The following is a 19,406-nucleotide window of genomic DNA, read 5'->3' as shown; positions in this document are numbered from 1 at the left end:
AAGGAAGTAAGAATACGAATATTAAGTTGAATAGTAAGTTGACTAATAATGTTAAAGCAGATTGGGGAAAAACAATTTGTAGTGCTTGTAATGGTTTTTGTTTTGTTTTGGGGTTTTTTTACAAAACTTGTGATAACCCAAATCTCATTATTTTCATTTTCACTCTTTTACCTCAAATTTTGGAATTATTTAGTCATAGATTTTATTTTATACGTCCCATTTTTTGACGCCTTATCACTATTTTAGTGCTACATATTATATATAAATGATCTCATTCTGACTTACTTAAGTTGCGTTTTTGCATCCTCTATTTATCGCCACTGGGAAAAAAAATCAGTTGTTGCAGTAGCACAATGACAGAGTACACACAGGAAATAAAGAAATAATATTAGGGTTACATAAGATAAAAATAAGAATGCCATAAAAATAGAAAAAATACAATGCAAGTAGTATACAAACAATGTGGGCTACAGATACATATAACATTAAAATTATTTGGTGCATTTTACACCTGTTTACATATTGAATTTAAACATACTCTTCAAAAAATTTCTGTAATGCAGCAATTATTTTATTTGTTTATTTAGGCATACAGTGTGTAGGCCATTCACTCATACTTCAACTTAATTTCAGACCAAAGGATTTGACCAAACTATCCCCCAGTCTCAAATCTGTGTAATTATCCTCAGTTTAGGAATTTGACATAGCCCAAATTCCTGCACAGATGAGACCCAGTTTGTGAAAACTTCTATTACAGAAGAACAGGCCTGTAATTAATAAGCACAGAGTTTAGGTTTTGTTCTTTTTTTATGTAGGCCATGGTGTGTATGCCTTCATTTGCCTAATGAGCTGAGAGTGAGAGGAGGAAAAGTTTTTGTTCCATTTTCAGCTCTTCAACACGCCTTCAGAATAAAAGCAGCTCGTGTCCTGCACAAAGGGGCACTCAGTAAGTCATGAAAAATAAAAGTCCTGCACTGGTTGTGATAAAAATGGCTTTCACAGCGTTGTAATGCTCTTAAAGTGCAACTTTCTGTGGACTGCCAACTTGATCCTTTTATTCTAAATTTAGGCTGACATTTAAAGTTAAATGGCAGTCATTGCCCAACAAATGGGAAGAATTCATCTTTTACGATAATGTGATGGCTATTACTCCAACAAAAAACAAAACAAAAAAACCCCAAAATTATTTTTCTAGAGAACATAATTGATCAATCTAATGAAAAGTTCAAGTGATAAAACTACCCATAAGAGGTAATAATTATGAAATAATGAGGTGAATAGTAAGTTGGCAAGTAATAGTAATGGTAATAGGAAACATTTCAAAAATCTAACAATGACAGAATAAACATATTTTTTTGTATTTGAATTTTAATAAGAAAAACATTTTTTTTAAAAAAGAGTAGTTTTGTAATACATACTTTTTTTTATAAAAAAAAAAAGTATGTATTACAAAACTACTCTTTTTTAAAAAAAAAACTTGAGATGGTGAAAATCTCGTGATTTTAACTTCAGTTTTACACTTCAAATTTTGGAATGATTTAGTTTTAGATTTTTTTTTTTAACTTCCGTTGCCTAATTTACAATCACTATTTTAGTGTTTTATTTATATTATATTATATTATATTTATATTATATTATATTATATTATATTATATTATATTATATTATATTATATTATATTATATTATATTATATTATATTATATTATTTTATATATATTATTTTATATTACTTTATATTGCATTTAATTTTGACTCACTTTAGTTACTTATTACTTTGATATTTATGGATACCACACAGCTCCGTCAGCAAGGCCTTTATTTTGTAAACGCTGGCCGGTGCAGGAAGTGCTGTCCTCCGGGCCGGAGGAGATCCGCCGGAGTTTGAAAAAGTTACTTCGCTGTTGCGTTGGCACTTTGGCTGTAAAGATGCGTCCTGGAGCGCTCGCTGTGTTGCTGACTTTATTCAGCCTCACTGAGAGCAAAGAGAAAGATTTTATACTTTTAAACTGGTGAACAGCAGGGGGAAGTTAGTATCCCTGGAAAAGTACCGGGGTTCGGTAAGTCCGACTCTCAGCAGATGATTATAACAGTGATGATAGAGTCTTTACAGTAACTGGTCAGCCTGCATGTCGGCCGGTTGCATGATGAATGAATGCTGTATGGGAATGCTTCTTCTTTTCTTCCCCCACTTGGCATGTAGTGAGTAGATGTAACTAACACGCTGCAGCGGGTCAGTGTGGCTGCAGGCTGCTGGGGATGTCCTATCATGTAGCCCCGCTAGCCTACGTGGCAAGAGGCCTGCTGAGCTCCTGCGGAGCTTCACAGAGTTTCATTCAAACCAGGTACGGATCAATAGACTGGTGTTGATATGTGTCTCCCTCTATCTGAACCCGATCTAAACCCTCCGTTTTTATGGTTTGATACTTATAGCACTCATCACTTCATGGTTTTATTACGAACCTAAATGTGTTTTAATTACTTTAGCACTTATTTTTACCAGAGGATTTACATAATTCTATTTTAAATTATTTATATATAAGTTTTTAATATCTTTTATCTAGGTATGTATATTTTTCTGATATTTTTCTTATTGCCTCATATTCTCCCCACCCCCCGTCTTTTTATGAAATATTAGTTTTGCATATTTTATATTATATGCCATATTTTATACTATTTTAAACTGTCATTTTAACACTACCACTTTGATCAGTGCACCCAGACAATGGCAAACCATAGGAGCTGCATAACTGATCCCTCCTCTGCACCTGCTGAGTCTGTGGACCAACCCCTTTTTTTAAATTTTACTTTAGTTTTTTTATTTGAAAAAAAAAGCCATGAATGGATTTTATAAGAAAATCTTGCAATTTTTTGTATTCACCAAACCACTGAGATGGGAACTATCCATTAAAAATACTTAGATACACAAGATTAGCATAAATCTGCTGATAATGCTTTTATTGTTAGTAAACTGCACAGAACTACTGCAAATTCTGTTTTAATAATATGAGTAATTAAAAGAGACAGGGTTTTGTTTACAGGTGCATTTCTATATATGGTGTTTTTGTCTTAATTGCAATTAGGGACTGTTCATTATTTATCAGAGAAGGGGGGTTGGTTAGGGTGTGATCTTTTTTCTTTTCTTTTTTTTTTTTTAAATTTGATTAAAATGACTTTGGGTTTGCTGTCTACCAGATTCCATGTGAATAGAGCATTACAGATATGTTAGCAAGATTTTAAAAAAGTCAAACATCTGAAATAGTTTCAAAATTTACAAGATGTCCCCCCAAAAGAGAGATAATTTCCAAAATTCATGACATGTTGTTATGTAACAAAATATTCTGCTTCATTCTGCTTCTTGATGCTGTATAGCCTTTCAAAAACAACATTTTCACTGTGGCCCCAATCACATAGTCTATATTTCCCATCATACCTAGTTCTTGACTGAGTAGTTGTGAGTAGGGTTTATTGTTTTATGTTCATACATGCAAATGTCTCTTTGTCAGTGTTTATTATGTGTCTGTTCAGAACACGGTGGTTTATACTGCTTATTGTAAAAGTTCACACTGTAAGTGAGTTGGCTGTTACTTTTTATTTGATCAGCTTTATTTTTCCCTCACAGTTCTATTTAGTGCTATGTAAAGAATTAAATTTGATGTCTGTTGAAACTGTGTAAAATACTCCTTATCCCCTCCCTGAAATGTTCAGATATGATTTCTTCAGAGGCAGAGATTATGGGTGGAGTAACTCTTAATTTTGAGGACAGCGTGCTGTCTTGCATATTGGAGCACATTCTTAATGTCTTGTGGACCAATGAGATTGCTTGGTCGGTACTACTTGTATATTTATCACTAATGTTTCTTAACAAAGCCTTGATTTCCCAAAACCAGTAATCAGAACAGCCCTAGTTCCTTCCCTTAATTAGACGTCTTAAACAGAACTTTAAAGGTCGCGCCATTTTAACACCTTTAAAAAAATATTATATATGTCCCCATATTAAAGGTCCCTTTTACAAATAATTCCAAATACTCACAATGACCATACCTAGTTTTCAAACATTTTATATGTTGTGTACTGTTGCTTTATGGAGATTGCTTTTGATATTGTGAAGGATTGGGTTTGTGCATTGGACCTATTATGTATGTAACATGTTAACATAAATTTGGTACACCCCATGGTTACACCCCATGGTGCACCATGGGGTTGTCAAATCCTCTCACTTGGAGTTGCTTCATCGTGACACTAGATGTCAGCACAGGAAAATTGGATCATCTCACTGTCAGTCTGTAGTTAGAGATGCATGTTCCTGCTGTTGTAGTGATGAGTTGCTCTTTGATCCTTTGCAGAAACTCTTTCTTTTTTCTTTCTCTTTCTTACTGACACTGAACTGAAGCACGAAACATGTACTAACCTGCACTAACACGCTCAACTGTTTATGTGCCGTGTATCTGTGCAGGTCCATCCAGGGCCACTTCACTAACACTTAACTTAAAAAGGTAAACAACAAAAAGTCATGCAACCTCAGATTTTCTTCGTTTGAACTTCTTTGTCTTTGAGTTTCCTCCATGTGAAATCTTAAAGCGTAAGGTAATGTATACTATAAATCTAATTATTTTTCAAATTAATGATTTCATGAACGGTTCAATATTGCAGTGTAATCATTTACTATAGCAATTCTATGCTCCAAATACTGAAATGAAATGGACCATAGTGTGAACTGAAATGTTACACATCAGTTAATCAAAGAATTGAAAATGGACTGTATGATATTACAGTGATACAGGGTTCATTTTTAGGAGCTTGTATCATTATTTTGAGGTGTTTTGTGTGTGCGCATTTGGTTGTTGTTTTTGTGATGTTATAGTCTTGTAATGTTGCATTTTCACTATATAATGTCTTTTATGGACCCCAGGAGGAATAGCTGCAGCAATGCTGTAGCTAATGAGGATTCTAATAAGATAACCAAACCTAACAGATTAGGGGTTGACAGATTATCAGCCTGGCTGATTATTGGGCCGATACTTAGCATTTTGCTGATTAACTCTGTCAGTGTTTTCTTTTAATGATCGCCGATAAAATTAATTCATTAAAAAGTGCAAAGAAAGTGTCAGCATGGGGAGAATTTCATTTTGTAAAACCACAGGGAGCTATTTTTTATTTATTATTTTTAATTTACATTTTCATTTGACTTTATAAAAAGAAGTTGCTAGAAACTTTCTATATGTGATGTTGAAAGTTTCAATATTGATTAAACTTTTGCTAAAGGCATTTAAACTAATTTTTCTGTTGGAGTTTATTATATTACAAATTCTAAACATTGACAGAAAGATTTTTTAAAATTTTTATTAAGATTTTCATTTTAAATGCGTATTGGTTCCAAATTCCGGTTAACTACTAATAACAGGTAACAGTATTTGCCCTGAAAAACTAATGTTGGTCAACCCCGTTGAGTATGTCCTGTCCATCTGCCCTCATTCAGGTATATGAACAGCTGTTAACAGTCTCTCAGCTGCTGCTGTTTGTGGTTTAGTGACAGTCAGGACTGTTACTGCTGAGTTCTCACAGTGCGTTCCCCTGGCTTCAGGTGTCCCTGGTGGTGAACGTAGCCAGTGAATGTGGCTTCACTGAAGAACACTACAAAGACCTGCAGCAGCTCCAGCGGGACTTTGGGCCATATCACTTCAATGTGCTGGCCTTCCCCTGCAACCAGTTTGGGCAGCAGGAGCCCGGCAGCGACAAGGAGATTGACAGCTTTGTGCGCAGAGTCTATGGAGTCTCCTTCCCCCTGTTCAGCAAAATCGCTGTCGTAGGGACCGGAGCCAACAATGTCTACAAGTACCTTGTTGGTGAGTGAGATGTGATGGTGTTGGTGTGAGTTTTGATTTTGTATCACATGAAGATGTTTTCTTTAAAGGAATAGTTCACCCAAAAATGAAAATTCAGTCATTATCTACCCGCCCTCATGCCGATGAAAGTTGGGTGAAGTTTTACAGTCCACAAAACACGACTGGAGGTTCACATGGAAACGGCGTTGCACTCATCTTCCTCAACTATTGAAGCAAATGGTGACCAGGATTCAAATGTTAAAAAAATACATAATAAAACCACAAGATGTCTCCATACTGCTCGTCTGAAGTAATCCATGTGTCCTGAAGCCCCAATATGCCAAGTTGTTTTGAAAAACAGCACTGGCACCATGTTTTTAGCCTTTTTGTAGCCTGTAACTTCTAGTTTGGGAGCCATATTCATGCATGCAATGCTTGCACAAGACCTGCGAAAGAGATCACGCAATTTGCATGCCAGTGTTTACGAGCTACCCTAAATCCTCCCCCACACACAGAGAGAGACTTATGGAGTTACTGTGAGCTCTCATTGGTTTTGTGCACGTGCATGCGTGAACATCAGCATGATGGGGTGTAGATAATGGCTGCATTTTAATTTTTGGGTGAATTATTCCTTTAAGCAACTGTGCCTGAAAGACAATTATGGGTCAGATGCATAAAAATGTTTATTTACAAAAAACATGCATAGGCTTTTTGAAACAAATAAATGTATTACATATACAGTATAAAAGAGAAGTGTGCAGCAAGAATGTTAGTCTTCAGACCAGGCGTGCACATGGTTGTGCACGTGAGTGCAGGTGAGAAAAGGATGAGACTGAATTTAAGATGGGAGATGGGTTACAATTTGGATGGGACGTTATATGATTTTATCCTGTATCATGCTAAAAAAAACACCCAAAATGAGCAGATCATGTTGAATTTCCATTATAGTGTAATCATGAATATCGTAACACCTTACGAGACTGTGGTGCGACCAACAGTAAAGAGACTGCCAAAACAGGCTACATATGCACCAATCTTAAAAAAAAGGCAAAAGATGTCAATCAAGCATTGCATATATTTTCCCTTTTTTGAAATTGTTTTTCACTACAAAGGGTGTAAAATAAAAAAAAGATTTGTGTCCTGTCTGTGATGCAATAAAACTGCTTGTGTGTAAAGTAAAGTCAGAATTATTTTGGTGGCATTTTAAGACTTTTAGGCATATTTTTATTAATTTGAAAAAGAGAAGAGGCAGGAGCTCTCCTGGTGTACCTCAAACCACCGGTGCCCGTCAAGGGAATACTTCAAAAAAAGAAGGAACTTATAACACAAAAACTGTGTTATAAAAGATCCAGGTCCAGACACATGGTTTGAAAAGTGTAAAAGGCCTTTAATTCATAGGGCTAAAATTGTGGACCTGGATATTTTGATTATTATTTGGTAAATATAATAAATCAATATTATTTTGGCCAAGATATTCATGACATGAACTTTTGGTATTGTCCCATGCCTAAATGTCATTTTGTTTGACATTCATCTCCCCAGTAGTGATTATTTTACATTATTCATTGAGGCATTTTGTTAAGTTAGTCTCCACATGAACACTGTAAATGAATCACTGATCCCTCTGATGTTTAATTATGTTTTGCAAAATTTAAAAAGCCTTTAATAAATTAGTTTCAATGTACAGTCTCCATCAGGGCTGTAAAAACAAGTTGGAGCTCACAGATGTAGAGTGGCTGATGTCAGGTGCAGGCAGTCAGAGCAGCTCTGGATAATTATCACAGCTGCAATCAAAATGTGGTTGCACACACGCAGGTCAACTCAAACACAGCACCAGAGTGCTCAAGACCAGCAAATTCATCACAACATCAACAACATCAGATACAGGTGGCACAAAACACAAAAACATCAATAAGTAAATAAAAATATACAAAATTTGTACAGAGTACATGAATCCTCAGTATAGGTTTTGATGCTTCAGCAAAGCTAATCACCTGTAATGAGAAGAGAGATGACGAGGGAGTGTAAGGGGATCGGGGGGGACACTGTTACATCACAACATATTTATTACAGATATGGAACGAAGTCCAGCTCTTCATTTAGGCCTGGGACTGTAGTGACCCATAACTGGAAGATCCAAAAAGTTTCTCTTTGTAACAGTTTCTTTAATTTATCTCCTCCCCTTTTAGACATTTCCACGGCCTTCACGTGTACGCTACTCACACATTTTGTTCAGCAAGATAATCTTCACAAATGAATACCACTTTTATGGTTTTTGAAGCTTAAGTGCAACCGCCAGGAGTAAAAATCTAACTTTAGGCCATAATTGAGCTACACTATGGTCATGACTTAATGTTGCACCACAAGGAGCCTGTAAATTCATGTTTGACGTGGTTCAGCGAGATGATTTTCTGTAGTCTCATTTAGCCACTTGATAGCAACCATCTTTTTTTAAGACACATGAAAGCATCAAAGTTCACGAGTGGGGTATTTATCGATATATTTAATGCTGTAGAACAAAATGTGAAAGTCTCCTAAGCCAGTGTTAACCACAGACATTATTTCAGGCATCAAGCCAAAAACCCATTCAAATAACCTGTTGACTTGGAGTCGAAGGAGCTGGAGGTTCTGAAGCGCTAACTCCTTTCCAGGTTTTAGGACTCATTTCTGGGGCATTCTATAGGACACAAATGCATCACTTCTTAAAGCATTGTGGATTGCAGGAGATATGGAATTGACCTATGATGTGGGGCAAACAAGGACAAGTCAAAGATTAACCTTTTAAAATAATAGTAATTTAAGATTTGCCGAAAAGCTTTTTTGAATATTTGTAAAAGAAAAAGTAAGCCCATTAAAACAAAAGTGAAATGAATAGAAACAAGTATGCAAGATGTTGCTTGAAATAATAATGTTTTTAAACTGTGCAGGCCTTCACCTCTTTTTCTTCTCTTCTTCTCTGTAGAGTCTTCTGGAAAGGAGCCCGACTGGAATTTTTGGAAGTACCTCATTGATGTAAACGGCAAAGTGGTGGATGCATGGGGACCAAAAATTTCTGTCAAAGAAATCCGACCCAAAATAGCTGAAATGGTGCGGCAGATAATCCTAAAGAAGAAAGAGGAGCTTTAACCTCCTGTTAAAGGACCCTTCAATGTTACATTTAAATTCATTGATACATGAACTAAAGAGGTAAACTGAACACATTTATTTTTGCTTGTACAATCAGACTTTGTTTGAATAAACCATTCAAATTCAAGTCACATAGCGAAAGCAAGTTTGACTTGCTTTCTGACAGCACTGATGAATCACCACTATGCTTTTAAATTCAATGTTGAGTTTCTTTCGGGTGGGTGACATTTGAAGCTGCAGCTTTACGCCAAAGAGCTCCTGTTTTCCTGTTTGTAAGTCTTGTGGATTATGTGTTTGGATTTTTAGTTTTTTAGTCACTCTGATTTGTGGAATAAACTTTTACTGTTTTGAGAGAGATTACTGCTGCTGAGTTTGTTACACTGTTTTATGTCACAACACACTTTTTATGCCTCCACGCCAGTGACAGCAGAGGCCAGAGGCATTATGTTTGTGTGCCATCCATCTGTCCCGCCCATTCTTGTGAATGCCATATCTCAAGACAGCCTTGAGGAAATTTCTTCAGATTTAGCATAAACATTGACTTGGACTCCAGGGTGAACTGATTAGATTTTGGTGGTCCAAGGTCATAAGTCAAGGTCACTGTGAGCTTGCATCTGTCTTGTTCTCATTCTTGTTCTTTTGGCGGTCAAAGGTCAAGGCCATGGTGATCTCATAAAGCCATGTTTTTGGCATAATTTAAGAATTAATGTGCTCAAGTTTCACACAAATGTCAAATATTATTAAATGATGTTTTTTAAATTTTTTTATCCAAGAGGTCAAAGGTCAACTTCACTGTGACTTCGTAATGCTGTGCAAAAAAAAACTTTATTATGAACATTATAAGTCAGGAACAGAAGAGGAGACATTTGGTTAGATACTGAATTGGTGGCACTATTTTTGGGTGTCCAGCTTGAAACAGTGCTAATTGTAGAGATCTTCAGTGCTGTTGGGAGAAAGGCGCATGTGAAGCTTCCATGTTTTCACAGACATGGATGTAAACTGTAAGTGCAACTTGATTGGTGTGCAGAGGCATACAGTCATGTGGTGGGGTTTCTAATTTGAAAATAGAAAACAGGACTTTTTGTTCATGACATTACTCCATTGGGTGTTGTGAAGACAATATGGCTTCATGTCAACTGGTGACTCCCAGCCGAGTGCATAATGGTTTCATCAGCTGAAAACACAAAAAGATCTTGTAGGCCTCAGTGTTTTCATAAAAGCCTTTAATTTTATTTTAATAAATTTCACATACCCATCTGTGTTTATTAATCTATGGCAAGGTCACATTTCTTACCAAGTTACTAATTGCCTTTTTCCCCATGTTTCCGGAAGAACACCAAATTGCTCAGGGTTCAAAGCTTTAAATACTTGTGAAAGGCATCTGAAGGGGGTACAAGAAAAGTGATGTCACTCTGGGTTTCAAAAGGTTAAAGACAATTTAGGGCAATTGATAAAATTTCTAATGTGTTAGCAGGACATCATAAAGAATTAGCACCAATTTACCTTCAGATTCACAATTTCGATTTTCTCGTATACCTTTAAGGACTCGTGTCATGATATGAGCGTGTTTAAACAGATCCATGAAAATAATTCTTTGCATGACATCTTCCTCTTTTTGGGAAGAAGATGTCATGCAAATTATTCTCATCATGACATCGTCCTCTTTTTGATCACAGGTTCACATACTGTATTTAAGGTGTGCCTCCACAGTTAAACCAGTAATCTGCACGTTGACTCATCATGAAGAAGCTGATTCTGTCTGTCATTCTTCTCTTGATGCTCTCCAGCACAGGTAACTCTACTCACTCCTAAATCCAGGTTTATCCAGGTATTAGAGTTTAATATGAAACGTATCAATTCAAAAATAATCAAAGTGGTGTAAGGTAAGACTTTATTTTAAATTAACATTAACTTGCCTAAATGCCTCTTATCCAGATTAAGTCATTACACAAAGTGAGTAAGAAAATGGATGAGGTCAGTTAAAGTGTGTAGAGTTAAAATTTCGATACAAAGCTAAGAGGAGAATGAACTCCTGTAGAATTATCATAAATGCTGCATCATTTGCATTGATGGGTTGCCAAGGCCTGTCATGGTACGATATATTATCCAAGAGAAGACCATTTTTTGCCACCATTATACTGATAACATAAAGGTATAATAATTCAAGAGCAATAATCTTTCTGAAGAATGTTCATTGAAATTTAAATATGGAAAAAAACAAAAACAAACAAAATCGACGGCAGCTGGTTCATCTTAATGGCCTTTACCCTCTTATTCAGTTAACTTAAACTTAAAATGTTCTCACACTGGGGCTGTGGAGTGCAGCTTTCAAGCAAAGTCCATTTCAGCTTAATTTTCAAAACTTTCCAGATGGTCAGTAGCCATCGGGAAAAACACCTACTACCCTCAACGTGTTTTTCACTTCACCAGGGTTACCATTGCTCTCTCTCTCTCTCTCTCTCTCTCTGTGTCTGCGTGTGTGTGTGTGTGTGTGTGTGTGTTTGTGTGTGTGTGTGTGTGTGTGTGACACAGACAGCAGATGAGTGGACAGAAGCAATGCCACCACAAAGCTGTTCATTTTGCTTAGGTGCAGTGAAAACATGTTTGGGCATTGCATAAAAGTCTTATAATGGTTGAGAAACTAAGCCATTTATTGTGGCATCATGTTGGCTAAAATATTAGTTAACACAATCAGTAATATCAAGGTCAGCAAAAATTATCAAGGTGACGACTTGATGATGTAGTTATTGTGAAAGGCCTAAAGTGGCCCGTAAATAGAGTGCCCCGGTGATGTTTTTTTAAGGATGACACAAAGAAGCATTGCCCTGGTTGTCACGATCCCTGCTCCTCTCCCCCTTCTCAGTACTTTTCCACTCACTCTCCCTCTGCTCCCTCTACCTGCTGACCACGCCCACTCTGCCTGCTCACTCACTCACCTCCAGCTGCAGCCCATCAGTAATCAACCCAGTATATAAGCCACCCACACACACACACGTTGGTTCCAGACGCTCAAGAAACGCTTCAGCTCGGCTCCCATCCTCCTGATCCCGGACCCCGATCGACAATTCGTGGTGGAGGTGGACGCTTCTGATGTGGATGTCAGGGCCGTTCTCTCCCAACGGTCTGCCAAGGACCAGAAGCTTCATCCCTGTGCCTTATTCTCTCGTCGTTTATCCCCTGCAGAGAAGAACTACGATATTGGTAACCGCAAGCTGCTGGCAGTAAAATTGGCGTTGGAAGAGTGGAGACACTGGTTGGAGGGAACCAAGGTCCCCTTCCTCGTCTGGACTGATCACAAGAACCTCGAGTACATCCGCTCAGCAAAAAGACTAAACTCCCGTCAAGCCCGGTGGGCTCTGTTCTTTGCCAGATTCACCTTCACCCTGTCATACCGACCCGGTTCCCGCAACGTCAAGCCTGACGCCCTGTCCCATCAGTTTCTGGTTGGGAAGGGGGACTCCTCCAACTCGGACAGTATTATTCCTGCTTCCTGTCTCCTGGCCGCCCTCACCTGGGCCATCGAGGAGCGGGTCAAAGCTGCGGTGGAGGACCAGCCGGGGCTCAGTTCCTGTCCGCCAGATCGGCTCTTCGTCCCACAAGACCTGAGATCCGAGGTTCTGCAGTGGGCACACAGTTCCCGGCTCACCTGTCACCCAAGCATTGCCCGCACCAAGGAGGTGGTGCAACGCCGGTTCTGGTGGGCTACCGTGGACGAAGACATCTCTGGTTTTGTCAACGCCTGTCCAGTCTGCAGCCAGAATAAGGCCCCCCGGAGGGCTCCTGCTGGCCACCTCCAGCCCCTACCTGTGCCTCATCGTCCCTGGTCCCACATCTCTGTGGACTTTGTAACCGGTCTGCCACTGTCGGGAGGCAACACCACGATCCTGACAGTGGTAGACCGGTTCAGTAAAATGGCTCACTTCGTGCCCCTGCCAAAACTTCCATCTGCTAAAGAGACTGCTGAGCTGTTCCTGGAACACGTGTTACGTCTCCATGGTCTTCCTACTAATGTGGTTTTCGTACCGGGGTCCCCAGTTCACCTCCTCGTTCTGGAGGGAATTCTGTCGCCTCCTGGGTGCATCTGCCAGCCTGTCCTCCGGTTACCACCCACAATCCAACGGCCAGACTGAAAGAAAGAATCAGCAGATGGAGACAGCACTCCGCTGTATGGCGTCCAGGCACCCTGCTTCCTGGTCCTTGCATATGATGTGGGTAGAGTACGCTCACAACACCCTCACCAGCTCTGCCACCGGTATGTCTCCATTCCAGTGTGCGTATGGGTTTCAACCTCCCTTGTTCCCTGACCATGAGAAGGAGACCGCCTTCCCTTCAGTTGAGGCCTTCATCCGTCGCTGCCGTCAGGTTTGGACCCAGGCCCGATCTGCATTATTGGGGTCCGCGGAACGGTATGCCACGGCCGCCAATCGTCGCCGTTCCCGGGCTCCAGCCTACCAAGTAGGGCAGAAGGTTTGGCTGTCGACACGGGATCTCCCCTTGAGGGAGGACTCTAAGAAGTTGGCTCCCAAGTTCATCGGCCTATTCCCCATCGACAGAGTGATCAACCCGGTGGCGGTCCGATTGAGGTTACCCCGGTCCATGAGGGTCCATCCCACCTTTCATGTCTCCCGACTCAAGCCATTCCAAGAGAGCCCTCTGCAACCTCCGTCCCGACCTCCTCCTCCTCCCCGCATCATAGATGGGACCCCTGCCTACACGGTGCACCGCCTGCTGCACTCTCGCCGCCGTGGAAGGGGCCTTCAGTACCTCGTCGATTGGGAGGGGTACGGTCCGGAGGAGCGGTCATGGGTTCCAGCGCGCCAGATCCTGGATGACAACCTCGTGGAGGAGTTCCATCGGCAGCATCCCAACCAGCCCTCCGGACCCACCCCGGCACGTGGGGGTTCCGGTTCTGCTTCCCGTCCTGCTCCTGTGTCCACGCCGCCCGGGGATGATGACGTGGGTTCTGCCTCGGAGGCCGGTGGTGCTCTCTCGGACGACGGGGTGAGTGTGTCTGGGGTCTCCGAGGAGTTCTGACCCTCCTCCGGGCCCCCACCGCCCGCCCTGCTTCGGTGGTGGCCTTTGGGACGTCGGGGGCCGTCCCTTGGGGGGGGGGGGGGGGGGTCCTGTCACGATCCCTGCTCCTCTCCCCCTTCTCAGTACTTTTCCACTCATTCTCCCTCTGCTCCCTCTACCTGCTGACCACGCCCACTCTGCCTGCTCACTCACTCACCTCCAGCTGCAGCCCATCAGTAATCAACCCAGTATATAAGCCACCCACACACACACACACACTCATTGCCAGATTGTTCCTTCGCATTATGCAAGACTCTCCAGCATTCTCCTGCCAGATCTCCAAAAGCCGACCCTGCCTGTTCCTGACCTGCTCTCTTCGCCTGATCCCCGGTAAACCTACCTGTCTTCTGTCCCCGACCACGAGTTCTGTTTTGGCGTTCCTGATCTGCTCTGCTGGCAAAGACCTCTCTGCCTGGCCCCAACGATCCTCCTGGTCCATCCCCATCGGTACCGCTGCATCATCGGACTGTTTCGGAACCTCCACCTGTCCCCGACCACGCTTCCGCCTTCTCCTCGACGGTATCTCCACACGTGCTGTCGAGCTGCTGGGCTACGGGGTTTCCTCTGCATCCACGCCGAGTGACGTAAGCTTTGGTTCGTTGCTTCGATCTCCCTCCAGAGACTTTGTTGTGGGTTCCGACCCGAAGAACCAGAATTACTTCATCTTGCTTCGTGTCTGATTTGTGCTGGGCTGAATAAAAGTCATTACCAATTATTCCTGTTTACCGGTGTACTGCATCTGGGTCCGTACAACACCCGTTACACTGGTTCCATCGTCAAAAAGCCTATGGGATTTTCCACTGGATTTTGAATCACTGCAGACAATAAGCTTTGTGCTAAAGAGACATTTATGATACTGAGATGCTTTGTTTGACAGTGTAATCTCCACAAATGGAGGGACTTTTTTAAAGTCTAAACGCAATTTTCAGAATTTGAAAAGCTAATGTTAGGCTATAAATGAACCATGCAACAGTTGCATGATTAATGTTGCCACCACAACAAGGCTGTAAAGAGATGTTCTGTAGTCACTTTTTCAGGCAACAAACTTTTAAGGACACATTAAAGCTTCATAGTTCACGAGTGGGGTATTTACCAACATTTTTTATGTTGTACAAAAATCGTGACTTCTCTTAAGCTTGTTTTTATCACAGACCATATTTCAGGCTTCTAACAAAAAATATATAAATAATTATAAATAATTATTTATCTGTTGTTTTAAGGTTGACTCATTTATGCTCAGTGTTTAACTCACCAACACCATTTAACTAATGAATATGTTCACTGATGCAGGTGGAGCGCTTCAGTGTCAGTACCATGAACTGTATAGTCAGGACAGTCTAACATACTCCTACCAAAACTGTGCAGCCAATGAGTATTGTGCAGCAGCTGGCATACAAGGTAGGTGTGAGAAGTGCAAAAACAAATCTGTTGCTTACTTTTGTCATTTACCAGTTTATGTTTTCAACAAGATTTCCTGCAGTATAGTTTTTGCCCTGCATATTTTTTTTAATTTCCATTACTTTGATTTCAGATACCTTTGCAAGCCAACAGTGGAAATCATGTGTGGCGTCCTCCACCTGTGATCCAAGCAATCAGACCTTTTCGTTCAACTTTGGCGTGTATAATCTCACCGCACTAGTTCACTGCTGCAACACAGATGGCTGCAACAGTGGCAATGTAACCTGTAAGTTAAATAAATTCATCCATTAATATTTAAGAAAGGAAGTTACATTTATATATCAGATTACTATCAAATGTCAGGCAACTACAATTAGAAAATAGGACATGTTTTGTCATCACTTTGTGACAAACTGTTTTTGACATGTCTTTTGTTTGTTCTAGACCCTGCTGTTCAAACAGCAAACAGCCTGCAGTGTTTCACCTGTGACGACTTTTCCACAAGTCCTGTCTGTAACAAGACCATGCAGTGTGTGGGAGTCCAGGATCGCTGCATTAGTTGGAACAGTAAGTCCTCATACCGGAGATCGATAATAGGTTGTCTGTCAATATACTGCTGTCTTCAACTATCAAATATCTGTGAAAACTGTGTTCTAATGTAACTCCGATTTTGTCATCCACAGTGATGACATCTGACATGATAAAAATCTCTGGCTGTGCCTCCAGAAACTTCTGTGAAGCTTCTCCTGAGCTGTTTTCCCTGTTTGGCATTTTCAGCTACATCAGTTCACCAAAATCACCAAAATGTTGTGGAACCAGCTTTTGCAACTCAGCCTGGACCATTAAACTGAGTGTCACTCCTTTGCTTCTTGGGCTCATTATGCTTGTTGCTTGTTAGAGCAAAGGGCAGGGCCTAATAGAGCTGGGAAAAAAAGGATTACGACACTACAAGTCACCAATTATAATTATTTTTTGTTTGTGATATGGTTATTCTAGTTTATGCTTTGAATCATAACATAGTGGAACTCACATGGGTCATTTGCATATCTCCGTTAAGTTCGCAGCAGTACAGAATCACACCAACGGTGCATCCAACCTAAACATAGTGACTGCTTTCACTGTTTGTACACAGCGTGTGCATGTAATCCACTACATGCAGAAAAATGTGGTGTACAGAAAATGACAATTCTAAGAGAAATAAATACAACATAAAGACATATAGCAAAAGGTTTGCTTTGGACTTGTAAGCATATGCATTTCTACAAACCCACTGTTCATTAACATTTATAGTAGTGTTTTTGTCACATGATGGATGTAAGTCCAATATTTACTCTTCTTTTAGCTCAGCTTTGGTCTCCTCCACCTCCTTAGGAAAATATCTGGCTGTTAATGTTTATGTTCTGCTTACAATTATATACACATATAATTACATATACAAAGTGAGTGTAATGTCAAGTAATATACCATAATATTAATAAAATATTTGATATAAAAATAATTAACTCAACTTTGTCATATTTGTGCAGTAGTCTTTGGAATATAAATATTATCAATGGCTACTGTAATATGTACGTATTAATAAAACTTCTGATATGTTAAAATAGACTGGATGTGCAAATATGTTATCAACATTCATACCACAGTTAGTTCTGATTGATGATTAAACAAGAGACATTTGATGAATGTTGATTTAAAATACAACATCGACATCCTGGTGTTGGTTGCGGCATCCAGCAACATTACCAGCAGACGCATGTGGATATCTACAGTGTAATGTGTAGATGCCTCTGCTACAGTCAGCTGACAAAGCTGTGATATGACGACTTGGGAAGAGAACATTTGGACATTTCATATCAGACAACCCACCATCACAAAGAATAAAAGAGCCTTTAGCTGCTAGCCTTTACACATCCAGACTTGTATGTATTAGTAGTTACAATATCTTGTGTGTCCTGTTTTGCTTTGCTTTCTTATCAATAAATGTGTTATTGAAATAACATTTATTAATGTACAAGAGAGAAGAAATTACTAACTACTGTGTCAAGAGCTCCAAAATCCTTTAACCTTTACTACCATGTAATGGTAGTTTTGGTTATAGTTATTAATTTAGTATTAATCAGAGTTCCAAATTGACAGTGTTAGTGTGTTTTAGGACACTGATTTCATTGACTGGCTATCATTTTCCCCTTTCTGGGAATGGTTCCCCACAAGGTGATTTAATGCGAATTAAGTCAATTTTTTTTATTAACTGATAATGATTTTTTAATAATCATTGTTAATTTTTGATAGCCATACTTTTAACAGTTGGTGACCCTTAAAGTCCTGATAAAATTTATTCAGGATTCAAAGGGTCTGATAGCTTGTGAAAGGCGTTTAAACGCAGCACAAGAAAACTGACATTGATCCAAGGGTTAAAAAGCAAGTGAAGCAGAATGACTGTGGCACTCTGTGCTCCCCTGTGTGGCCTGTAGACAAACTGCATGGAGACAGTGCATGCTCAGTTTTTCTTAAGATTTCTGACCTCACCAATCATTCAAAGTTTCTTGGTGCAATAACAGAACTAGTGCAATAATGGATTTGTGCAATAACCGTTGTGTGTTCCATGCCCTCTACTTATTTGGGCTTGTGTGTGTGTGTGTGTGTTATTTAACGCTGCACACTGGACCGCTCTAACGAAAGTTCATTGTATAGTATTAAAAACAATTGACAAACACAGTTTCAGACTTAAAACCCTGTTTCCTTGATTCTGAAGGTCTGTTTTGGTTTTCATGCTGGACCTGGCTGAGCCGAGGTTGTTTGCAGCCATCTTAATCTCAAGAATTCATAGTCCTACAGTTCTGTTTTGCTTTTAAAATATCTATTTTCAGCTTGTTGGTAGCCACATGCACATCAGACACTGCTTCCTGCTTCGTGACAAGCCTTTTTTCTGTATGTATGACTTACAAGAGTTATTCAATTGTGCTTTTTTATTAGGGTAAAAAACATGGACTGATCATATCATCTGTTACATAAAAAAACCCTCATGAATGAAATCAGGTCATTTTGAGGCATAAATAACCTTTCAGTCACATGACAGTTGTTGAAATCACTTTTTGGCAGCGGATACTGGTTATGTTGCTCCTTTAAAGGTATTTCAACTATAAAAAAGAACTGGGTGAGTAATAATCTATTACATAAAACCCTCATAAATGAAATGATATCATTTTGAGGCAAATATACCAAGGCACAAGTTGCACCATACAAGTTAGATTTCATAGTTAGCATAGTTTAAAAAATGAAATTAAAATTTTAACCTTTCAGCCATTAAATAGGAGCTGAATTCATATTTTGGCAGGTATAAAACTGCATTGTATGGACTGAATTGTACCCTTAAAGGTATTTCAACTAGTAAAAAGGACTGGGTGAACTATAATCTGTCACATATAACCTGAGTGAATGAAAACAAGTCACCTGGAGGTATATATGAACTTTCTTCACAAGAGAGGGGCTGAAATCACTTTTTGGCAACTATAAAATTACAGGCTGAATTAGCATGTTAAAGGTATTTCAGCTGGTGAAAATGACTGGGTGAGCTATAATCTGTCATAAACCCCAAGTGAATGAAAGCAAGTCATTTTGAATCTTATATAATCTTTCAGTCACAAAATTGAAGCTGAAATCATTTTTGGCTATAGTGTAGAACTGCATTTTATGGGTTGAACTGTCCCTTTAAAGGTATTTCAACTGGTAAAAGGACTGGGTGAGCTGAATCTGTCGCATAAAATCGTCATGAATGAAACCAAGCCATTTTGAGGCAAATATAACCTTTTAGTCACAGGAGAGAAGCTGAAGTCACTATTTTGTAAGTGTAAAAATTGCATTTAAAGGTAATTCAGTGACCGGGTGAGCTATAATCTGTCACATGAAATAGTTGTCAATGAAACAAAGTCATTTTAAGGCATAAATAACCTTTCAGTCACAAGATAGGAGCTGGAATCTCTTTTTG

At 39.6% G+C, this 19,406-nt stretch overlaps 2 protein-coding genes across 2 annotated transcripts in view; both read left to right on the top strand.

The window, feature by feature from the left end:
- Positions 1–1,913: 1,913 nt before the first annotated feature.
- Positions 1,914–9,307, top strand: gpx7 (glutathione peroxidase 7). The gene is given in 4 exon segments (XM_042484021.1): positions 1,914–1,992; positions 1,995–2,059; positions 5,584–5,845; positions 8,787–9,307. Coding segments are annotated over 4 exon segments (555 nt in total). The 5' UTR covers positions 1,914–1,928; the 3' UTR covers positions 8,951–9,307.
- A 5,990-nt stretch (positions 9,308–15,297) lies between these two features.
- LOC121962843 (phospholipase A2 inhibitor and Ly6/PLAUR domain-containing protein-like) overlaps positions 15,298–19,406 on the top strand; it is a 20,433-nt gene continuing 16,324 nt past the window's right edge. Inside the window, exons 1-4 of the mRNA XM_042513154.1 lie at positions 15,298–15,421; positions 15,555–15,707; positions 15,866–15,988; positions 16,105–16,206. Of these exons, the coding sequence (XP_042369088.1) occupies positions 15,298–15,421; positions 15,555–15,707; positions 15,866–15,988; positions 16,105–16,206 (502 nt within the window). The remainder of the gene's footprint in view (positions 15,422–15,554; positions 15,708–15,865; positions 15,989–16,104; positions 16,207–19,406) is intronic.

Source organism: Plectropomus leopardus, chromosome 3 (assembly GCF_008729295.1).
Source record: "Plectropomus leopardus isolate mb chromosome 3, YSFRI_Pleo_2.0, whole genome shotgun sequence".
NCBI lineage: Eukaryota > Metazoa > Chordata > Actinopteri > Perciformes > Serranidae > Plectropomus > Plectropomus leopardus.
The sequence above is the reverse complement of the archived record's forward strand: the minus strand, read 5'-3'. Positions and strand labels throughout refer to the sequence as shown.